Source organism: Eptatretus burgeri, chromosome 9, assembly GCF_056783735.1.
Source record: "Eptatretus burgeri isolate ZD-2024b chromosome 9, Ebu_testis_v1, whole genome shotgun sequence".
Taxonomy (NCBI): Eukaryota; Metazoa; Chordata; class Myxini; order Myxiniformes; family Myxinidae; genus Eptatretus; species Eptatretus burgeri.
The window spans coordinates 11889878-11910722 of record NC_140969.1 but is presented as its reverse complement, the minus strand read 5'-3'; the positions used below and the strand labels follow the sequence as shown (position 1 = coordinate 11910722).

The window sequence follows — 20845 nt, the reverse complement described above, 5'->3', positions numbered from 1 at the left end:
ACACACACACACACACTTTTATTAGTATAATTTTTTCCTTCAATCCAATATGGCTAACAAACCATGTGATATGAATTATCCCTTCACACCCTTGTACACACATGCCTTGGGGAACATTTATGTGAAGTTTCCCCTTGTTCTGTCCAGCAGTTCTGGAGAAGACTTTTTTTTTTGTTTTCAGGTAAATCCAATATGGCTGCCAAATCATGTGACCGATGACATCATATGTGTGAACCTTTTATTCCTTCTTTTTTGTTATTTGTTTTTTGTCTGTGCCCTGATTGTGCGATGATTGTTTATATTTTTTTGTTGAATCACTAAAGCTCAAAAAAAGAAAAATCATTGATTGCTCAAAAAGAAAAGATTTTCTTTCTCTTACAGCTCCAGAAGTATTGGGTCCAGAAAGATATGACAAGTCATGTGACATGTGGTCGTTGGGCGTCGTCATGTACATCTTGTGAGTTTTTTTTTTTTTTTTTTTTTTTTTTACTCATTCTTTAATATTCTCCTAATTTTGTGGAGCATTGGGTCACATTAATGTTTGATGCTTCAGAAGTGTTCAGGGAATGGAATGATTGTCCAACGAATGTGCTCTTTTGAAGGCTTTGTGGATTTCCACCATTCTATTCAAACCACGGTCTTGCCATCTCTCCTGGTATGAAGAAAAGAATTCGTCTAGGACAGTACGAGTTCCCCAATCCTGAATGGGCTGAGGTGTCAGAACAAGGTTCATTGGTGTTTTCTAAAGCAACCTGCTTTTATTTATTCTTCGTGAATGAATAGCTTTGCTTGTTTTTTTTTTTTGTTTGTTTGTTTTTCTTTTGCTTTTTTTGTTTTTTCTCTGCAAAGCCAAGGATATAAGAGAGCAACATCAAGGACAAAATAGACCAACAGGCAAATAAAAATATGCTGCACGCATGGCTTCCTGAAGCACTTATCATGGACATGATAGTGGAAAATATGACAAGTTCAGGAACTATGGCCTTCAAGGATATAGAAGAACCAGTGTTGTGGGATGACCAGCATGAAGAGCAAGTTAGGAGGGGCAGTTGCTCTTATTGACCATTTCCACAAGAGGGCCTCTCCAGAAGTGACCGTTTTGTGGACATTATCCAAAAGAAATGCTGCCCCGAAGTGCACGTGATGATTGTATGGTGAAAAATTGTCAGAGGTTATGCACCATGACAGGTACAGTGAAGCCTCTACATAAATTATAATGTTGAAACTATCAATTTGGCTCAGAAATTGCTCCATCTTAAGCTCCGATTGTAAAATTGTGAGCCGATGATACCTGGTGTTAAACTTGAGGTCGGCCACACAAGCCGGTTTTATTGGCTGCCAAAATATTTAAAGAGCAGGTTTTGGGTCGCTGATGACTTCGCGTGCTTCGAAGGTTGTAATCACATTAATAATCGTTGGGCAATTATTTTCTTACATTTGAAACTCAAAATATGCTAAAATTAACTTTTAAGTCAAAACTTTTGTCAGTGATCGAAAAACAGACCGGAATTTACCGAAGATGCTATGACGTCACGTTCTCCGAAAACTTCGTGAGCATTCGGAAACAGCGTGTGAACAATGGCGAGATGCGAATCGGAGAGTGATTTCAGCGGTGATGAAATTGAGTGTTTTCATTCCGATATTGCCGAGGACGAGTCGGAGGATGATGGGAATTTATACTGTGGAGTTTCTGGCCCTGAGCCACATAAATTTGAGCCACTTGCAGGTGCCAGAAAACGGCCTATTTCGTATACAAGTGGCAGGACTGACTGCCCGGCAGTTCACACTGACAGACTCCACCAGACAGATTGGTTTGTAGATTTTCATTTTTTTGTTCGATGCATAAAATAATGTAAAGTTTGATTCGTCTGTGACTTGATATAATATTTTTTAACCCTCTAGTCACTCAAGAGTCAAAAATAGAATGAATCAATTATGGGCCCAAATATATTATACACCGTTGCCTTGGCGTTGAAGTCTTTCTGACAGCTGAGCTTGACTCCAGCGAAAGTGAACAGTTAGAACAAACCCCAACTTTCAAGAGGCTGTTGTGGCATATAAATACCAAAACATGTTTAGCCTCATTGGGAAATATTCTACCAAATTTAGAAGAAAAAAAGTAGAAAATTGATCATTTTTTTACAATTGAAATGAAATAGCCCAATTTGCTGATGCTGTTAAAAAAGTAATTTAATCAACAATCAGTTGATTTGTTGAGAAATTTTTTCATGCTTGTATTTTTCAGAAAGTTTATTTATGTGTTTTTCCATGTACTCTTTAAGAATACATTTCAAGGTTTTTCTCACTTAAACTCAACAATTGATTCTGTGACAGAGCAGTATCTGGAGAACTTGTCAACCAACAACCGTATTCACAGAGTGGTGATCAGATGTGTTTATGCCTTCGTAATCCTCGGCTGTGAAATGGTCACCACAAATGACAAGTCTATCCAAAGGGTCCTCTTTACCCGTTTTCTTTGGGGGAAGAATCGCCCATTTTGTTTGTACAAATCTTGTCCACTGCCGGCGAATGTTTGATTCCTTCGGGAATCGGTGGGAGCGATTACCCATTTTCCATCCATTTTCACAAAACATGACGACACACGTACGAGGCATGATGTACAAATATCCACATAACTTTGTTCTACAATAATTCAAAATAAAAAAGGATAATATAGACAGTTGCAAGCTCAAAAAAGCGAAAGAACGGCCCGCTGAACTGGACACTTCTTCAATGAGCGAGTGAGCATCCGCTTTGTTTTGGAGAACATGACGTCAACATCCATATATGGTACGTGGCTTTTTTTTCAACAGCCTCGAGAAATAACAACTTCGGAGTTAAATTTCATCAATTTTCCCAATAGTTAGGCAACCACAATAGTTTGCATCGAACTATTTAATGCACATAGAATCATATTGATAAATTTTCAGAACATGTTTGGTGACCTGCAACCTGCTCTTTAAAGCTCTGTTGGAGTGTCCCTGAAACGTCTATATGAAAGGTTTGAGAGAAGCGGAATATCTGGTGGTATATTGTGTGAAAGAAGGCCGATTTAATCTGTCTGATTTTTGGGAGTTTGAGGAAAATGGTTTTGATACGCCATCAGTACCCAAAACTAAAATGTGTTTGCTTTGTCTATCTACGCATGATGAGGTCTCATTACCCTGCACACATGAAGCGAAAAGCAGGGTGAAGCAATCTGTTCACTTCTGTCTGTCTGCCTGTCTGTCTGTCCTGTCTACAAAGATCATTTTGTGAGTGAGGAAAAACTTAATTTCAGTTGAATGTTATATATCTAACATGAATTGGAAAACAAACCTGTTAGTCCGAGTGTTGCCCAGAAAAGCGTACATTAGGGTCCGCACAATGTTTTTCTGCATTTTTTGATCACCAGACCATCTGAATGAATATTCTGATTGATGCCACTCTGGCACCCTTGAGCATTTTTGTCGAAACCCATTAATATGCAAATTAGTGGTGGCCATTGTCAAAATTATTATTTTTCTTAATATCTCCAAAAGGAAGCATCCAAATAGCCTGGTTGAGGTGTCTCCACCCATGTTTTTAGGGTCACTGGTCAACATAAACCCACTTACAATTTGACAACATTTAAATTTAGCTCATTAATATGCAAATTAGCAGTCACCATTATCAAAATAACAATATTTCTTAATATCTCCAGAAGTAAGCATTCAAACAACCTGGTTGAGGTGTCCAAACCCACGTTTTTAGGGTCACTGCTCATGATAAACCCACTTACAATTTGATAACATTGAAATTTAGCTCATTAATATGCAAATTAGCATAACCTTACCCCCTGAATTTGTCTGTGCTGATTGTCATTTTTACAGTGCAAGTTATACAACAACAACAAAACTGTTTGAAAATAACTTGCGCAGAGCCGTTTATCCCCAGTACAGTTGTGAAGAAATGGCTGACCTCAGAAGATCAACAGCATGAACTGTTTCTGATCAAGTAAGTTGAGGGTTGTAATGTAATGAAAGAAACATGGAGAACTGAGTTTTAAGTAAGAGTAATGTCTTCTGATACAGTAGAATGATCGATATTATTTGCAAGCAGGTTGTTTTATTTTATTATTTAACATGATCTGTCTGAAAGCAACTGTGTATTTTATTGATTTTTAAAAGTACACAGGGTGGAACCTGTTTCCTGAGAATTTTTGAAAATATAAACAAAGAAATTATGTGTTTACTGATGTTTATAATTACCTCTATTGTTACAGGTTGAGGCTCCATCCCCATGGTAGACTGTTTCTTCAGTCCCTGCAATGCAATTAAAGCTGGAAAACTTCTGGTAACAGTTGGTCCAGACAGAGTGCAAAGTATCATCTGGACAAGCAAAGCAAGACAAGATGGTATACATAAAGAGTTTGAACAGAGATTATAGGCAGACAAATGTATCGAGCTCAAATGCCATAGAGACTGTGTGTCAACGTACACATCACGCTCACACATAGAAAGACACTTGAAACGAATGAGTAATGTCTGTTTGGAAGATGCTTCAACAAGCAAAAGAAGCCGCCGTTCAAAGACGACAGTATTTGACTTTAAAGAATATTGCATTTTTGCGGAGAAAAGTACATCATGGACTTTGATAAGAAGAATCCTAATTGTTGGCAGCGAGTTCTCCTTTGTAGGACTGCAGATCGTGTTGATCGGACAACTTTCAAACAAACACTTTCACATTTGAAACTTTCATGACAACTTTCATGAAGAAAGCTGGCCAGCAGGATTCAATGCTCCCTTATCTAAACAAGTCATAACTATGGCAGTGACATGGAAAATCATGCGTGTGGGATCTACTGAGGTTTGGGATCTATATCTCATCTACTCCAGGGTCATGGGACTCCAACAAAGTCGAAACATCAAACTATGTGACGTCTTCGAGTACGAGCTTGCACCTGTGCCAACATCAATGTTCGATGAAAAGGGGGAGATGAGAATAGCAAAGACCAAGTCAACATTGAAGAAGAATCTCCAAGTGGAAATCTCAACGAGACTGGGTCCACAACCTGAGGTCACCATCTTAGATGGTTGTGCAATCCTCTGGGTTATTCATTGGCCTAACAGGGGAATTGTGCAAGACTTTGTTGACAACTTCATGAGCTACATCATGGCAAAGGTGGACAAATCAGATGTATATCTGGTATTTGACAGATATGATTTCAGCATCAAGAGTGGAACAAGATTAGCAAGAGCTGGGCAGCAAGCTAGCAGGCGCCACAGGTTGAACCGCCAGACCCCACTGCCTCCACAGCTGGTGGTTCTGTCAGTAACTGAGAACAAAGTTCAGCTGATAGAACTGATTTGCCAGAATTTGATTGATGTAAGTCAACAGAGATAGCAGAGCCAACACAGGCTCGTCATTACGGGACAGGAGTCTACCCCAGTGGAAATACACCACGGAGCCCAAAGGTGTCGCACTGATTTGAAGACGACGCATGAGGAGGCAGATGTCATCATGATTCATCAAGTCACTAAAGTTGCCGAAGATGGCGCAAAATGCATCACAGTGATCTGTGATGATACTGATGTGTACACTTGTGTATCACTTCGCAGAACTGCATCTGCAATGCTGCGTAACAATGGAAGCAACATGTCCTGGCCGATCGTTGATCGACATTGGAGCCACTGCCAGAAAGCATGCCGGGATGGTGCAAGACCTACTAGCTTTACACGCACTGACAGGTTGCGACACTGTTTGCCAGATGTATGGTAGAGGTAAACTGACTGGCAAGAAGACACTCGCAGCAGGCCATTCATTTCAAAAACTTGGGAATGTGGATGCATCTATTGACGATGTCATCGCCGAAGCCACTGTGTTCATAGCTGTTTGCTATGGTAGCAAGGAGAGAAGCAACATGTCTGATGTTCGCAAAGAGGTGTGGTCTATGAAGATGGTGGAACCAAATGCCATCAAAGCACCAGACCTAAAGGCTCTGCCCACCGACTACAGAGTCCTTTGAACAAAACGTGTGACGCGCTCATATCCAGACAGCAATATGGAAGTCAGCTGCTGAGCTGCAGCCACCACCTCTGGATCCCAATCAGTACGGATGGAAACGTGATGAGGCATCAAGATCATTACTTCCAATTATGCTGATGCCCTACAGAGATCTTGTAGCAAATACGATGTGGATGTTCCTCCGACAAGCAATGCTACGCAGCTCAATGCCACTGTACAGCAGCCAAGTTACCATGCACAATTTTCTGTACGTGCCATGGAGATACTGGCTGCAGGAATGAGCGCACCAAGACAGCTGCTGCATTTGACCTTGACGATGACTCTGACACTGAATGAGACACCAAGCACTGAAGTAGCCTTCGTAAGGTTTACAAACCTGTTATATATATATATATATATATATATATATATATATATATATATATATATATATATATATATATATATATATATATATATATATATGAACATTTCATTTACACAGGAATGTCTTCGTTTGTTCATGTCGTTAGCTGCTTTCATTGCATACTGTCGAATTGTTGAATCTGTATGAATAATAAAGTGATCTATATTCACAAAGACTGAAGTGGTTTTTTTTTCGATCTATATGTCTATTTATCTACATTTTCAATAATGGCGACTGCTAATTTGCATATTAATGAGCTACATTTCAATGTTATCAAATTGTAAGTGGGTTTATCATGACCATTGACCCTAAAAACATGGGTTTGGACACCTCAACCAGGCTATTTGGATGCTTACTTCTGGAGGTATTAAGAAAAATAGTAATTTTGACAATGGCCACCGCTAATTTGCATATTAATGGGTTTCGACAAAAATGCTCAAGGGTGCCAGAGTGGCATCAATCGGAATATTCATTCAGATAATCTGGTGATCACAAAAATGCAGGAAAACATTGTGCGGACCCTAATGCAAGGTCATCTTGAAAAATGGTGTTTGACATCCGGACTATGTAGTTAGTTTAGCAGTACTTTGCGCTGTGTGATGAGGTCAAATTCAGAGACAGAGAGGAGTGAGATAATTTTTTTTGACTCTGCCTGTCTAGAAAGTCAAACAAAATAGAAAATCATTCCAAACTGGAAACTTACTGTTTTTAAGGATGTTGTAAAGAACACAAACGACAGACACAAATAACTAATGGAACGTGTTAAATAAGGTGGTGTATACGACGCTGCGTCAACGGCGGGAATTTTTTTCTCCACGACTGCTAATATTTTTAATTTATTTAAATTTAATCATGCACTTGAACATGAGAACACAAATTGCCTTTTTTGCATTTTCAAAACCCTTCCATTTAGCGGTACTTGGACAAAATATTACGGCATTTTACGTCTCGCCAAATCAAATTTGCCGCTCGGAGACCACGTCCATATACATGTAATATGCTTTTCCTCTAGTTATATTCTTATTATTATCATCATATTTATCTCAAGACTGCATGGGGTGAGGTGTTCTATGAACTCTAGTTTTAAGAACAATCTAAAACCCCCTTAATTACCTCCACCACTGAAGGTGGAAGGAGGTTATGTTTTCACTCCTGTATATGAGAATTAAAAAAAATTTTAAGTGATTGTTCACCATTGAGAGATGGGGCCAAAAACTATACATAGCATGATGATTCAAAAATGTATTGGGCCTGATTATGTTCTTGAGGATCAGACATTACGTGGCAGAGGTATGCGCTCTATCAAGTGCCCTTCCAGTTGAGGATAAAGTCATTCTTTGTTCTTAAACTTGAAGAAATTAAGAAATACTTGCTGAGATCGTTTTCTGTAGTTTTTAAAATTTATTTTGTTCTTCTGTCTTGCTGCTTGCATTTTAATTATTTTGATCATTTGTAACTATATCCATTACTTTTATTTTTCAATGCTTCATAAACCATCCTTTTTATTGCATTGTCCCTCTTTCTTTTTTTTTTTTCCAGCCAAACAAATCATTCGACATCTTTTAAAAACGGACCCGGCACAGAGGATGACTATCTCTGAGTTTATGCATCATCATTGGATAAATGTATGTTGCCTTCCATTCCTTCATCCTTGTGTTGTATGAACATGCATTCCATCTTTTGATGTGTGCTGCCATTCTATGTTTCCTGTTGCAAGTGTGAATGAAACATCTGGACCACTGGACATCATAATACTGATGTATACTCCAAAATACCCAAGGATTATCGGCAATTAGTATTGTTCTTTTGAAGGTTGATGGTTGTGATGAGAAGTGTATTCCTCAACTATGAAGGTCTTGGTAAAAACGAAAATGTGAATGATGCACAAAGTGCTTTGTATGATGCCCTCAAAACCTTTTATGTTCAGCAGTCCAAGGAAGTTCCACAAACACCTCTTTACACAAGTCGCGTACTCAAGGAAGAGAGAGAGACGTGGCATGAAGTCAAGGTAATTTGTTTTTTCATGGACTCGCACAATGCACACCTCCTCACCTTCACTACTTGTATGGGAAATTGTGCGAAAGCCCAAACAAGTTTCTGAGCAGAAATGCTTGGGCACAGTGATTGATAACATATTGAAATGGTGAAAGAATTCCCAAGTATTGGCCTGTGAAGCAAACTAAACGTACCTTTTAAGGAAATTGAGTTTTATGTCGACAAGAGCATTTTGGTTGTTTTCTGTCAGTCCTTGATCCAAAGTACACTGTTCTTAATTTCAATTAGATATGTACATTTGGTAATTTGTGAAAATAAAATATTAATAAATAGAAAAGACCCAGGAAGATTGCCCTGTCAGGCACTATCCGTGTGGGCGTGGTGTGGCGCTGTCGGTACCTGTGCAGGAGGATGAAAATCTGAGTCTTCAGGTCCTTGGTGCTTCCAGTCTTGCTCTATGGATGTGAAACTTGGACTCTGACTAGGGATCTGAGATGGAGACATCATTCCCTGGGTGTCAGGTCTCTTCAGAGAATTCTTGGTTATCACTGGTCAGACTTTGTGTCCAACGAGTGGTTGCTGAGAAAAACTCAAATGAGATTTGTTACCTGCATAGTCCGTGAGCATCAGCTGTGGCAGTATGGATATGCTGCTCATATTCCTGACACTGATCCTGCTCACCAGATTCTCTCAGTGAGGGAGCCTCGTGAGTGGAGGAGGCCAATGGGCCGACCCCATGCCCCGTGGTTGCAGCAGGTTGATCAGCATCTCAAGGAAATTGGGATGGCTAGGCATCTGCCTGGGGGATGGTCAGACGGAGGCCCCTGGAGTACCGGCGGAAAGTGGACGTAGCAACGCGCTGCTCCGGCGCATACTCTCATACCTAACCTGGCCTGCCTCAAAACATGTTTAAAAAGATGATTTACTCTGACATTTTCCCTGTTACAAGAGTAATTTTTCCTTCGCTGACATACGGACCATACCATTCTTAATATAATCGAGTCATGCATCCCCCCTCCACCCTTCCCCCACCCCCTTACACGGAAGAATATTGTTACGGATCTGGGCTTTGAGTTTTTCCACAAGGGGAAGTGCTCGAGTTGCTCCCAAACACCCGGTCCTGAGGCCACCACGTACGAATAACTTTGTGCTCCGGCTGGTTGTTAATCAACCACAAGTGCCGATTGGTACCGCCAGTCCTGGCAGGGTTTGTCCTACTTTGAGTGTTTCTGTTTCTGGTGGATTAGCAGCATCAAAGGGGATTTCCTGCGCTCGATGCGTACTTGAGTTAACTTATTGTAACAGGTGCAGCTGAGCAGAGCTGCCGAGTACGCATCGGCTAACAAGAGCAAATTGGTGGTGTAAAACTTCTCTGCTAACTACGTACGGACTATGCTGGAGCAATTGTGGAAAGGATGCTTCGAGCTGAGTACATTTACAACAAGCACGTTTATAAGCAGGGGCGATGAAAGGCATTTGTCCCATAAACTCACGAGACATAGAAAGTCAACAGCCCCTTTCAAAACTTTCACCTTTTGTTGCCTTATAGCCTGGAATTAAATTGCATTAAATCAGACTTTTTCCACCTTTATTTAGACATCATAACCCACAACTTCCAAATGAAAAATATATCCGACAAATTTCGGAAAATTATTTTAAAATACAAAACTAGAATATCTTGGTTGGAAAAGTGTCCACCCCCTTTATAATTGCAATTGTAAATTCGTTCAGAAAGAATCAATTATCTTCAAATCTTACACCAAGTCAATTGGCCTCCACCTGTGTTAAATTGTCATGATTCTGATTATTCCAGAATAAAATCAACTATTCCTGAAGGTTTCCTCCACTGGGTAGTACATTTCAAAGTGAAGACTCAATCATGAACACCATGGAGCTGTCAAAAGACCTCGAGGATAAAGTTGTGGAAAGGCACAGATTAGGGGATGGGTATAAAAATATTTCAAAGGTCTTGAATATCCCTTGGAGCACAGTCAAGACGATCCTTTAGAAATGGAAGGTGAATGGTACCACCAAGACACTGCCGAGATCAGGCCATCCCTCCAAACTGGATGACCAAGCAAGGAGATGACTGACCAGAGAGGTCAATTACAACTTTAAAACTGCTGCATGCCTTTATGGCAAAGACTGGCCACTGTGTGCATGTGATAACAATGTCCCAAGCATTCCACAAGTCTGGTCTGTACAGGAGGGTGGCAAGAAAGAATCCATTACTCAAAAAATCCCACCTTGAGTCCCATTTGAGGTATGCAAAAAAACACTGGAGAATCAGAAGCCATGTGGCAAAAAGTTTTGGAGTCTGATGAAACGAAGATGAGAACTTTTTGGCCAAAATGCAAAACGTTGTTTGACGCAAAGCCAACACAGTACATCACCCAAAGAACACCATCCCGACTGGAAGCATCGTGGTGGCAGTATCATTTTATGGAGATGTTTCTCCTCAGCAGGGACTGGGGCACTTCTTAGGATAGAAGGGAAAATGGATGGAGCGAAATTCAGAAAAATCCAGGAGGAAAACCTGCTGTTCACTGCAAGAAAGCTGAAATTGGGATGGAAGTTCACCTTTCAGCATGACAATGGCCCGAAGCACACAGCCAAAGCTACACCGGAGTGGCAAAGGAAGAAAAATATAAATGTCCTTGAGTGGCCCAGTTCGAGCCCAGACCGAAATCCAATCGAAAATCTGTTTCATGACCTGAAGATTGATGTTCATGAACGCTCCCCACCCAACTTGACTGAGCTTGAACAGGTTTGTACAGAAGAATGGACAAATATTGCCCAATCAAGGTGTGCAAAGTTGGGAGAGACCTATCCCAACAGATTTGCAGCTGCATTTGCTGTGAAAGTTTTTATTTTTATTTTTTTTAATCCTCTTTATCTCTTTGCTGATGACTCCACCCTCTGCCGTACCATCTGTCATCCCTCAGACCGGCAAGCAGCAGTTTCTTCGCTCAATGCAGATCTGGGTAAAATCACAAACTGGTCCAACACATGGAACATATCTTTCAATCCGGACAAATCTCACACTCTCACGATGTCTCTCCAAAAGGACCGTTTCGAAAACAACTCCATCTACTTTCTCAACAATCCTCTGGAAGAAGTCCTTTCTTTCAAGCTTCTGGGTCTCACCATCTGTCATGATCTTTCCTGGGAAAGCCACATTTCTAACCTGGCCTCCAAAGCCAGTCGCCGACTGGGAATCTTCCATCGTGCAAAGTCGTTCCTCGGCCCACCTGAGCTCCTGACCACAAACAAAGCCTCGGTCCGCAGCCTGATGGAGTACTGCTCTCCCCTCTGGGCTGATACTCCCACCACTCACCTTTCTCAGCTTCACGCTGTGGAAACCAAGGCATTTCGGATCATTGGCATCTCCCACGGTGAGGCTGAGTCTTTGGGCCTCTCACTCTCTCACCGCAGGCAGGTCGGTGGTCTTTCTATCTTCTACTGTCTCCTCTCTGGTCTCCCCCGCTGTGTCTGTGATTTGTCCCCACCAACAACCCCCTTCTGGTAAAAATACCAAAATCACGAATCGCTGCTCACCTTCACTCTTTCATTCCTCTTTTTTTTCCCCACCTTTGGAATAAACTCCCTCACTCTCTTCAATCCCATTCTTCCCTCCAAGACTTCAAAAACAGTCATTCACCGCCACCTCTGACCTTCTCCCACCCAAAACCTCTATATTTTTTACTGCCATTAATCCACCCCAAACCCACCTCCTTCAAATTCCCTGCTTTCCTTCCTGAAAGTCCCTGTAATGTCCATTTTGTATTCCCCATGTTCCCCGCCCCATCCCTCTCCCTTCCACAGATCTCCTAATGTCTCTGTTCCCCACTGTTTTGTCCTTCCCTTTCCCACCCTCTTGTCTCATGCCCCCCCCCTCACCGTGCTGTGCGTTTTGAATTAGCTCTGATACAAGCCTCGACAAGGTATACAAAAAAGGTGCTTCCACCAAGTATTAACTCAGGGGGGTGGACACTGATCCAGCCAATATATTCTAGTTTTGTCCCCATTATCTTGGGTCGCTCACCTGCATTTGATTTTTCTTTCTTTTTTTCATTCATTTATATTTTCATTTACGAATGCTTTTCTGACGGTTCTGTGATTTCTTTCCTGGTGTATCGGCTTCGATGTCCGTCGGCACACAAAATTTCTGTGTTTACCCATTCTCTCGGGTCACTCAACTGCATTTATTTTTTTCATTTTTTTCCCCCATTTATTTATTTTCATTCATTTATATTTTCATTTACGGTTGCTTTCCAACGGTTCTGTGACTTTCCCAGTGTATCGGCTGCAATTTCCAGCGGCACGCAAAATTTCACCTTTCTACGTCACCCGGAAGGTACCGATCTTTAATGTGTCAGTCAGTGAATACATATAGGTGTGTGTGTGTGTGTGTGTGTGTGTGTGTGTGTGTGTGTGTGTGTGTGTGTGTGTGTGTGTGTGTGTGTGTGTGTGTGTGTGTGTGTGTGTGTGTGTGTGTGTGTGTGTGTGTGTAAACAATTGACCCCTTCCACACTACTCAAGCCGAAGAAGTGAGATAAACAACCTCAGACGACTTGTACACTGGAATCTGCTCCGTCAGTGTATCTCTGTGTCTTTTTGTCCATTTGTCATGCTATCTCCTAAACAGTTGTGCAGAAATTCACCAAACTTTGTAGTTATCACCACAGGGCAAGAAAGTGTGAGAGCAGTATCATTTTTGGCCCTGCCCCCTGCGGCTCTGGGCAATGTCAAAAGGTCAAATGCCAAAAAATGAAATAAAAGCACATTTGAAAATATTTTTAATGGAATTTTGTATGTGGAAACAACATTGGGGGAGGGGGGGTGGGTGCATGAAATCATTAAATATTTAACATTCTTTGGATTTGACCACCTGGTTCATGCTCCAGGGAGTGGGAACTTATGGTGACAGGGATCAACACAGAAGATTTTTTTTTTCTCAAAATCAAGAATTTTTTATTGGGTCAATTCTGGTAAAACTTTTTGTCATCTTTCAAATTTGTTTTAGGTGGGAGGCGTGGAGATTTGTGATGGCGTGCCATCGGCTTTTCTCTATTTACCTCCGCCACCGAAGGTGGACGGCAGTTATGTATTCACCCCTGTTTGTTTGTCTGTCTGTTTGGCTGTTCGCAGGATATCTCAAAAAGTTATGGACGGATTCCCACAAAACTTGGTGGACAGGTTAGGTGTGTGACAAGAACAAGCCGATTCGATTTTGGTTAAGGTCCGGATGCAGATCTGGCCTATCGGTGGGATACAAAACGTAAACTGTTCAGCCTGGTGGAGATGTGTGCTCCACAGAGTGCCGTTCTGGTTTTACTATTTTCACCAGTAGGTCTATATTTTGTTATAAATATTATTTTCCTTGCCAGAGGAGAGGGGTATTGCATTTTGGTCCATTTGTTTGTTTGTCTGTCTCTGTTTGTCTGTCTCTTTGTTTGCCCACACAACATGTATGTCTTAATTACGCACGATTGTAATGCGAGTATATCTATCAATTACGTACGTAAATTATTTATTTACGATTGGAAGACAACTACGTCCATTAATTATTACCCTCGCCAAAGGACAGGATATTGCATTTGGATCTGTTTGTTTGTTTGTTTGTCTCCTCAGAACTTTCGTGTTTTTCTCCAACAACTTGTCAGATTGAGACAAATTTTCACCATTGGAGCAACTACTCATGCAGAATGTTTTAATAATTATGATGTCATACATCACGTGGTGTGGCAGTCATGTTGGAAAAATAGAAAAACTTTGCACCTCTTTATCACTGAAACCGCACCAAGGAAAAAATTGAAACTTGGCACATGGGGAAGGAGTGAGATTTTTTTTTTAATGATGTCATATATGCCTTCGTTATGACGTCATAATTGCATGTGCAGAACCCTACATCCGATGAGTTTGAAAACTTGAGGGTCATCTTGGGATGAAATGGTCCACAAAAATATTTTTTGATGTCATCGGTTATGTGATTTGGTAGATATATATACATATATATATATATATATATATATATATATATATATATATGTATTTTTTTTTAATCCTTCAAAAATCTTCTCTGAAGTGGCTGAACAGATCGAGGTAAAACTTTACACATATGAGCTCCTATCCATGAGGAACAAAAGGTTCACACATATGATGTCATAGGTCACATCGTTTGTCAGCCATAATAGATTTAAGAAAATATTAAATAATGTTTTCCCTGGAACTGCTCAATCAATCGACATGAAACTTCACAATAGTGATCCAGTAGTGATGGGGAATACGTATTTAAAATTTCAACTTTATCGGACACATGGTCTGGCAGCCAGAACGATTAAATATATTTGATGTGGGTTGTTTTGTTTGTTTGGAATAAGTCTCACTTGGCTGTGTCTGGATGGGTTTGGGGGTAGAGTAGCAGCTGAAATGTGATTCCTATCCAGGTTCCTCCTGATGACTTAATCTTTGCTTTTTCCTTGTTTGGGTTCCTTCTGATGACTCCAATGCAGGACTGTACCTATTTGGTCTTCCATTTGATCTGAATTGAATTTATATTAACTAGTATGGGCCCGTAGGTGCGTGCCCCTAGGTGAGTGCCAGCATGTGCAGCCCTCTCTCGCCCCCTCTCTCTCGTTCCCTCTCTCTCGCCCCCCTCTCTCGCCCCCCTCTCTCGCCCCCTCTCTCGCCCCCTCTCTCGCCCCCTCTCTCGCCCCCTCTCTCGCCCCCTCTCTCGCCCCTCTCTCGCCCCCCCTCTCTCTCGCCCCCTCTCGCCCCCTCTCGCCCCCTCTCTCCCCCTCTCTCCCCCCTCTCGCCCCCTCTCGCCCCCCTCTCGCCCCCTCTCTCCCCCTCTCACCCCCTCTCGCCCCCTCTCACCCCCTCTCTCGCCCCCTCTCTCATTCCCCCTCTCGCCTCCTCTCTCGCCTCCTCTCTCTCTCGCCCCCTTCTCTCCCCCTCCTCTGTCCCCTCCTCTGTCCCTCCCCTCTCTTGCCCCCCTCTCACCCCTATCTCGCCTTTCTCTCTCCCCCATCCTCTCTCTCTTTTCTTCCCCCACTCTCACCCCCTCTCTTGCCCTTCTCTCTCCCTCCTCGTCTGTCCCCCCTTCCTCTCTCCCTCTCCTCTCTTGCCCCCCTCTCACCCCTCTCTCGCCCTTCTCTCTCCCCCTCCTCTCTCCCTTCTCTCTCCCCCTCCTCTCGCCCTTCTCTCTCCCTCCCCTCTCTTGCCACCCCCTTCTCTCCCCCCTCCTCTCTCCCCCCTCCTCTCTCGCCCCTCCTCTCTGTAAATGTATTCACAAATGTCTACCAAGCACAATGATTAATTCCAACATTGGGAAAAAACAGCTTTCAAACCCTTGGGAAACAGCCGTTTCCCTCAGGAAAATTCAAACCTTGGGATTAATTAATAATTTGAATAGTAATCAAACTTTGCGAGTAAATAATTAAATAAATTAATAATTAAATCATAATCAAACCTTGGGATTAATTAATTATTTCAAATCTTGGGAAAGAACAGCTTTCAAACCTTGGGAGACATTTGGGAAACAGCTGAAATGGATGAGGAAGAACGATATCAAACTTTGAAAAGGCACATACCCAGGTCCCCAGTGTCGATTGTGATGTCATACCAAACGAAGAAGAAAAAGAATTGTGACATCAATCGTGCAAAAAAATATAATAATAATTAAATAAACGTTGATTGTGACGTCATTTGTGATGTCATAGCACCGTGTCCTGTCATTGGTCGACAGATAAATGGCCGTAACTCGGGAACCGCTCGTCCGATCGATATCAAACCTCGAAAAGGCACATCCACGGGTCCCCGGCAATATTCTTGGCAAGTTTCAATGAGATCGGACCGGCGGTCGTCGATAAACAGCGGTCGCAGACAGACAGACACACAGAGATTGCTGGAATTATAGATAGACTAGTACGGGCCCGTAGGGGCAGGCCCGTAGGTGCGTAAACGATGACTGGATTGGGGCATTATTTCAATTAGATCGGACCAACCGTATCATAAATGGCCATAACTTGGGAAACACCTGGGAAACATCTTCAGGTCTCCAGCGTCAATTGTGACGTCATATCAAATGAAGAATTGTGATGCCCCCCTCTCTCGCCCCTCTCTCTCACCCCCACTCTCGCCCCCTCCTCTCTCCCCCTCTCTTGAATTGACTCCCCCTCTCTCTCACCCCCTCTTTCCCCCTCTCTCCCTTCCCTCTCTCGCCCCCTCTCTTTCCCCCCCTCTCTCCCCCCTCTCTCACTCCAAGTCTCACCCCTCCTCTATTCCTCCTCTCTCTCCCCCTCTTCCTCCTCTCTCTCCCCCCTCTTCCTCTCCCCTCTTCCTCTCCCTCTCTCTCTCTCTCCCCCTCTCTCTCCCCCTCTCTCTCCCCCTCTCTCTCCCCTCTCTCTCTCCCTCTCTCTCCCCCTCTCTCTCCCCCTCTCTCTCCCCCTCTCTCTCTCCCCTAGTCTCGCCCCTCCTCTCTCGCCTCCCTCCTCTCTCGCCCCTCCTCTCTCGCCCCTCCTCTCTCGCCCCTCCTCTCTCGCCCCTCCTCTCTCGCCCCTCCTCTCTCGCCCCTCCTCTCTCGCCCCTCCTCTCTCTCGCCCCTCCTCTCTCGCCCCTCCTCTCTCGCCCCTCCTCTCCCGCCCCTCCTCTCTCGCCCCCCCTCTCTCCCCCCTCCCCTCTCCCCCCTCCTCTCTCCCCCTCCTCTCTCCCCCTCCTCTCTCCCCCCTCCTCTCTCGCCCCTCTCTCTCGCCCTTCTCCCTCGCCCCTCTCTCTCTCGCCCCACTCCCACACCCCCTCTCCCGTCCCCTCTCTCGCTCTCTCTCGTCCCCACTCCCACCTCCCCTCTCTCCCCCCTCGTCTCGCCCTTCCTCTCTCCCCCTCCTCTCTCGCCCCTCTCTATTGCCCCCACTCTCATCCCCCCCTCCCGTCCCTCTCTCTCGCAGATATTGGTCGACAGATAAATGGCCATAACTTGGAAACCACTCCTCCGATTAATATCAAACCTCGAAAAGGCACATCTGCGGGTCCCCAGCAATATTCCTGGCAAGTTTCAATCAGATCGGACCGTCAATCGTGCAAAAAAATAATAATAATAATAAATACATAAATAAACATTAATTGTGACGTCATTTGTGATGTCACAGCACCGTGTCTTGTCATTGGTCGACAGATAAATGGCCGTAACTTGGGAACTGCTTATCCGATTGATATCAAACCTCGAAAAGGTACATCCGCGGGTCCCCGGCAATATTCCTGGCAAGTTTCAATCCGATCGGACCGGTGATCATCCGGTTATTAATAATTTGGGAAAAGATTGGCATGATAAGGTGAGAAGGTGGAACGACACCTTAAGCTGCCATATATACACCTTTTCAACACTGAAAAAGCAGTAAAATGGCCGAAACTTGGGAACCGCTCGTCTGATCGATATCAAACCTCGAAAAGGCACATCCGCGGGTCCCCGGCAATATTCCTGGCAAGTTTCAATGAGATCGGACTGGCGGTCGTCTAGAAACGGTGGTCGCAGACAGACAGACAGACAGACACACACACAGAGATTGCTGGAATTGTAGATAGATGCCATTCTGAATTCATTTGAATAATAATTAAAAAGACCTCGTGGATCAGGATCAGCTGTCCAATCAAAGCAGGACGTCTTAGTTGATACCTAATCATCACTGCCAGCAGTTATAAAGTGGCAGTTCTAGTTATGTCTCTCAATTACGTAACACACCAGTACACAACACACCACACAAAACAAGTCCTGGCGAGGGTCTGCAATCTCTGATTGTTTTATCTCGATGGAACTGATCTTTTTTTAGTCCTTGAACTTCTTGTTCTGAATATTATGAAACTTTGTAATAAAAATAAAATTTTATCTTTCCCTTATCTCTATCTTCTCGATTGAAACTCGAACCCTCGATTGCGTGTGCTATATCTGTGCTGCAGGATGAAATGACAAGTGCACTAGCTACGATGCGAGTAGATTACGACCAGGTGAAGATCAAAACACTGGAGGAGTCAAATAATCCATTGCTGAACAAGCGGCGCAAAAAACAGAGCTCCACGGCTGGTGCTGCTTACAACTGATAAACAGACTGTAATACTCAAGATGATGATGATGAACCCGACTGCCTTATTTTAACATCGCCAAAGCGTGTTTTAACGCGTTCTTACACCAAAATGTAGTTTGTTTTGTTTTATTCTCAGTGTCACTAAAGTGTTTTTTAATCCATTGTTGAAATTATGGTGCAAAAGCTTCTTCATATCATATATTAGATATGGTAAAAATAATGAGATGTTTGCAGCAATGATATTGAAGTTTATTGAGGAGCACTGGTGAACTTCTTGCTGCTTTTAAGAACGGAGCGAAGTTAGCTCTATCCTGAACCCCTGTTGCACTGATATTTTTTATTGTTATTATTGTGCTTCTTTGTGGCTATGTATCAATCACTTCGTCTCCCTCCCCCCCTCCTCTATCCTTACGTTAATCGTACTGGCTGTGCCTTATACAAAATTGGGAGTTGGGATGTAGTTTCTGCACTTGGACGAGAATCTGAAGGAATGGGAGCTCTTTAGTCCCGTGTACAGTGTCGTTAACCTATTTCGGAAATCTTAGAGAGAATATGAAGTATCCCTTCATGACGTGAATAATCATGCAGGCTTTGTGTAATCATTGTGGTTAAGGAATACGTGGCTCTTCAAATCACCTTGTACGGCAGAGTCCCACTTTGGAACACTGGTATCTCGGATTGTTGGACAATCCAATTTTAATGAGTGACCTTCAACTTGATATGGACAGTGAAATGTAGAAATTTATTTTGATTCAAATAAGTCCATTGAGCCATTGCAGATAAATTAAGAGAACTTGCTCATTCGGAACTTGAGGTAGAGTTGTAAAAGATTGATACTAAAAATAATAATAATAATTTGGTGATGCTGTGCCAGGATGTCTTGCTTATTCATTCTGATTGCTCAGGTTGCCCATTAATAGATAGAATGACTGCACAGTGTGGGAATAAGTTGTGGTAGTAATGAATTTTCGATAATGATCGGTGCCCGGAACATATCTGTTCGTTTAAAGACCCACCATTAACACGTATGGTTAAATTCGCCTTCGTACGGCAGGAGCTTCATTTCTTCTACGACTGCTACTGCTGTTGCCCGTCATGTTTCTGCTGTCTTGTGTCTACTGGGGAAAGTTTTTGACTGAAATCTTTCATGAGCTGGCTGGTTAGACCTGAAGTTTGATTGAAACCGATTTTGACAGCGATTTGTAATTTGTTCAGGATGCTGGCGATAACTTCCCTACTCGACATGAAAGACACTGTGGGATCTTTAACATCCACCAGCTAATGCTAGCAGATGGGACACCCGGCTTAACATCCATCTAAAGGACGGCACACAAAGCATCATGCAATGCTTTGCCCACGAAGCACCGATCAAACAGTTTGTAGTCGGGTCGGGAATCGAACCCAGACTAGACTGCTCAAAGGCAGGTGTGGTACTTGTGCACCATCCTGTCTGACTCTCAAGTTGCTTGAAGCTTGTTGTATACGAATTGCTTTGTGAGAAAAGGGAGTGATTGTACCAAGAGAAATAAAAATTGTGGAGTATTTTTAGCAATAAATACTAGCATCGGATTCCGAGTGAAATTAGAGGTAAGGTCAATAGGTCGTAGAATGTTTTTTTTTGTTTGTTTTTTTTTAATTGTATAATACTATCAACACTGAGTGAATTGAAAGATATGTTGGAAACAAATCTAGAAATATTTTTGCTATTGCTGTATGAATGTTTGTGTGTGTTTGTCAAAGGTGTTTTGAATCGCTTGTTTTCATGCAAATTGCTTTTGTATCTAGAACAGGTGCACATGTTGAAAATCTGAGGTGATTAAAAGACCTTCCATTACTATATATCCTTTTATAACTTTTATATAACTATATCTTGTTGCGGACTCGGGGGTTCAAGGCTCGCCACGAGGGGGAATGCTTGGGTCCCTCTCGACCAACCGGTCCTGATAACTCCGCACACCAGCAGGTTGCTAGGCAGCTACGAATGCCGATTGGCACAGCCAATCTGGGCAGGGTTACACTACTTCGCATGATACATTACCTGTGAACGGCCGTTCAATTAAGGTCACGTGCCCTCAGTGCACACTTTGATCACTGCCAAGCGATACAGTGAGGGTGTGCTGGCTTACGAGAGCAAATTCGGTGGGGTATAACTTCCCGTCTAAACTAATGAATGTGTGGACCATGCTGGACCAATGAAGGAAAAGGTGAAACGACCTGGGTACATTTATAACAAGCAATATATTTAAAAGCAAGGGCGAGGAAAGTTATGTGGCACATTAAAAAGGGTTTATTCACAAAATTATGTTTAGAACGGGAAAGCAAGGAATTTGTGGCTGCGGAAAAAGAAAATCGTTAAAAAAAGGGTAGAGTGACCCCGATA

At 42.8% G+C, this 20845-nt stretch overlaps 1 protein-coding gene across 3 annotated transcripts in view; it reads left to right on the top strand.

Annotated features, from left to right (window-relative positions):
* The window catches only part of LOC147019539 (MAP kinase-activated protein kinase 2-like), an 87968-nt gene extending 67664 nt beyond the window's left edge, over positions 1 to 20304 (top strand). For 2 of the 3 annotated variants that reach the window (XM_085894097.1, XM_085894099.1), the window contains exons 6-10: positions 382 to 457; positions 603 to 727; positions 7931 to 8016; positions 8319 to 8399; positions 18341 to 20304. In XM_085894097.1, coding sequence (XP_085750223.1) covers positions 382 to 457; positions 603 to 727; positions 7931 to 8016; positions 8319 to 8399; positions 18341 to 18481 — 509 coding nt within the window. In that variant the 3' untranslated portion in view covers positions 18482 to 20304. The remainder of the gene's footprint in view (positions 1 to 381; positions 458 to 602; positions 728 to 7930; positions 8017 to 8318; positions 8400 to 18340) is intronic. The other variant, XM_085894098.1, reaches the window with a different exon arrangement.
* The last annotated feature ends 541 nt before the right edge of the window (positions 20305 to 20845 follow it).